General features: G+C 68.7%; 1 protein-coding gene across 1 annotated transcript; it reads right to left on the minus strand.

The window, feature by feature from the left end:
- Nucleotides 1-972: 972 nt before the first annotated feature.
- Nucleotides 973-2,124, minus strand: TMEM271 (transmembrane protein 271; the record flags this gene model as incomplete). Its single annotated transcript, XM_084305789.1, has 1 exon — nt 973-2,124. The coding sequence occupies one exon, from the start codon at nt 2,122-2,124 to the stop codon at nt 973-975; it is 1,152 nt and encodes a 383-aa protein (XP_084161915.1).
- Nucleotides 2,125-2,727: the final 603 nt, after the last annotated feature.

Genomic DNA, 2,727 nt, shown 5'->3' on the forward strand with positions numbered 1-2,727 from the left:
ACCTTCACCTGTGTAAAACAAAAAGAAATCCTGCCTTGCATTAAAAACACAGAACCTGTTTACAAAAAGGAATGTGTATGACATTTGGACTTCCTTTTAACTGCCATATCCTAGCAACATCTCAGCTGTTTTAGTAAAGGAACTAATCATCGATTTTAAACTGCAGTGAATTTACCAAACATTTTCACTATAGACTTCTGAAAGCTTTTACAGTAAGAAGTTATCAACAAAAGCAGGCACGTTAGTGTACAAAAACGTTGTTGATTTTTTTCCTGTTTCTTTTTCAAAGTGCAGGTTTTTCTCAATGTGCATCTTACAAGACCAACAAATGTTTTAACTCACTAAATCTTAAAACAGAACTCAATTCTCCCGAGGAGTAGTGTAAACGTTAAAGATCCCCAATACACCTCTAGTAAACGTGACACAAATGTCTCTGCGTTGTTTAGAAATTTAGCTCTTTTGAGAGGTAAAGAAGCTTCATGACACCTTTTCCTTACACTGGCTGGTTATCATAAATGGGTAACTCTGGACTGCTAAAGCTGGAGACTGATGAATCACTTGAAGGGAACTAAACTTGGCTACGGAGGAGAGGCGGCAGGAGGAACCAACCCTTAGGCGTTTCTCGCGCAGCCTTCGGAAAACTCAGCCGCCGGCGGTCGGAGGGGGACGGACGGAGGGTCGGACGGAGGGTCGGTGTGCGGGAGGGCAGGGAGGGGGTGAGGGGCACGGGGGGAAATCTGCGGAGGGCAGGGGCAGGAGGGAGGGCAGAGGGCAGGAGGAGAAGCTTCCGCAGAGCCAGAGGCACGGCGGCACCGGCTGCTCCCGAGGCGGCGGGGCCGTGCCGTCGGGGGCCGTGCCGTCGGGGGGCCGCGGCTGTCCCTGAGCCCCGCGGCGCTGCCGGTGCCGGTGCCGGTGCCGGTGCCGTGCCGCCGTCGGAGCGAGGAGCGGCCGGGCTTGGAGCCGGGCTGGGCGCTAGGTGCCGTGGGCGCAGGGCTCCCCGGGGTAGATCTCCTCGTAGGCGGGGGGCTGCTCGCTGGGCAGCGGGTAGCAGTACGGGTAGGAGGCGTTCAGCTCGGGATCCATGGGCGAGTAGCCGGGCAGCTCGACGGACGGGTGCCCGCCGCAGTGCACCTCCACGCCGGCCTCGTCGAAGACGTGGAAGACGCCCACGTTGATGTAGGAGACGGCCTGGAAGGGGCAGTCCCCGGGGGTGAGCTCGGGCTCGCCGCCGGAGAACAGGGAGCCCTGGCTGTGGCGCGGCGCCCGCCGCCCTCCGCCGCCGCCCCGTCTTCGCCTCCGCCGCCCGCCCGCCGCCGCCGCCGCCGCCGGGGCCGCTCTCCGCCGCCGCCGCCGCCGCCCGCGCTGCTGCGAGGCCTTGTAGTTCTTGACGAGGAGCAGGTTGAGCAGGCCCAGCAGGCACTCCAGCGCGTTGAAGACGGTGGAGAGCACCAAGCCGCGCTGGTAGTCCCGCAGCTTCTGGCAGCGGAGCGCCGCCGCCGAGCCGTCGGGGGCCGCGGGGCCGCTCCGCGGGCGGGCCGCGCCGCCGGGCTGCAGCAGGCAGTAGTGCGAGTACTTCCTCTCCACCAGCGACACGGTGTCGCCGTCGATGACGGCGCCGGCGAAGGCGCTCAGCACGCCCAGCATGAACACCAGCACCCCCAGCAGCAGGAAGTTCTGCCGCCCCCCGGGCGACGCCTTCTCCCCCGGCCCCGACGGCGCGGCCGCCGCCGGTGCCGAAGCCGATGCCGGTGCCGATGCCGGTGCCGGTGCCGATGCCGCCGCCGATGCTGCCGATGCCGCCGATGCCGCCGACGCCGCGTCCCCTGCGCCGGGGGCTCCGCCGGGGGCTCCGCCGGGGGGTCCGCCGCCGGCCGGTGCCGCTGCCGCGGGCGCCTCGTCGGGCGGGCGGCAGCAAAGCAGCGCGGCGGCGAGCAGCGAGAGGCCGGCGGCCAGCAGCAGCCCCGAGTAGAAAGCACCGGCGGCGGTGCCCAGGCGGAACGGCTCGCCCTTCAGCTCCGAGCCCAGCGAGAAGCACTTGAGGCCCACGGCGGCGGCGCTGAGGGCGCAGGCGAGCAGGAGGCAGCTGGAGAGCGCGGCGCAGGCTCCCCGCACGCTCCACTTCATCCTCCGCGCCGCCGCCGCCGCCGCCGCCCCGCCGCCCGCCTCATCCTCCTCCCGCGGCCCCCCCCGGCCCCGCGGCGGCGGCGGCGGCGCGGCGCGGCGCGGCCATGCGGGCGGCGGCGCTCCCCCGACGGGACGGGACGGGGCGGCTCGGCTCGGCTCGGCTCGGCTCGGCTCCGCTCCGCTCGGCAGGCAGCCGCCGGCCGCAGTGAGCCGGGCGCGGCGAGCGCACACGGCTCCCCCCCCCACGGCTCCCCCCCCACCCCCCCCAAACCCCTCCGCCTCCCGGCCGCCGCCGCCTCCTCGTCCCCGCCCGCCCTCTCTTATCGCGGCGGCTGCGGGGAGGCGATTAATTATGGATGGAGGGAGGGAGGGAGGGTTGGAGGGAGGGAGTGAGGGAGGGAGGGGAGGGAGGGAGGGATGGGAGACGCGGCTGCCGGAGGGGGGCGGTGGGCTCTGCGACCCCCGGCCGGAGGCTGGGGAGACGGGGAGGGGGCGTGCGGGGGGCGGCCTCCGGCCGGATCCCAGCCGGGGCGCACGGCTTGGGGCACGGGGCTGCGGGAGGGGGCTTTTCGCCCCTACACGGGGGAGATGTTCCTGTTCTCT

The sequence above is a fragment of the Netta rufina genome (assembly GCF_964035555.1).
Source record: "Netta rufina genome assembly, chromosome: Z".
Taxonomy (NCBI): Eukaryota; Metazoa; Chordata; class Aves; order Anseriformes; family Anatidae; genus Netta; species Netta rufina.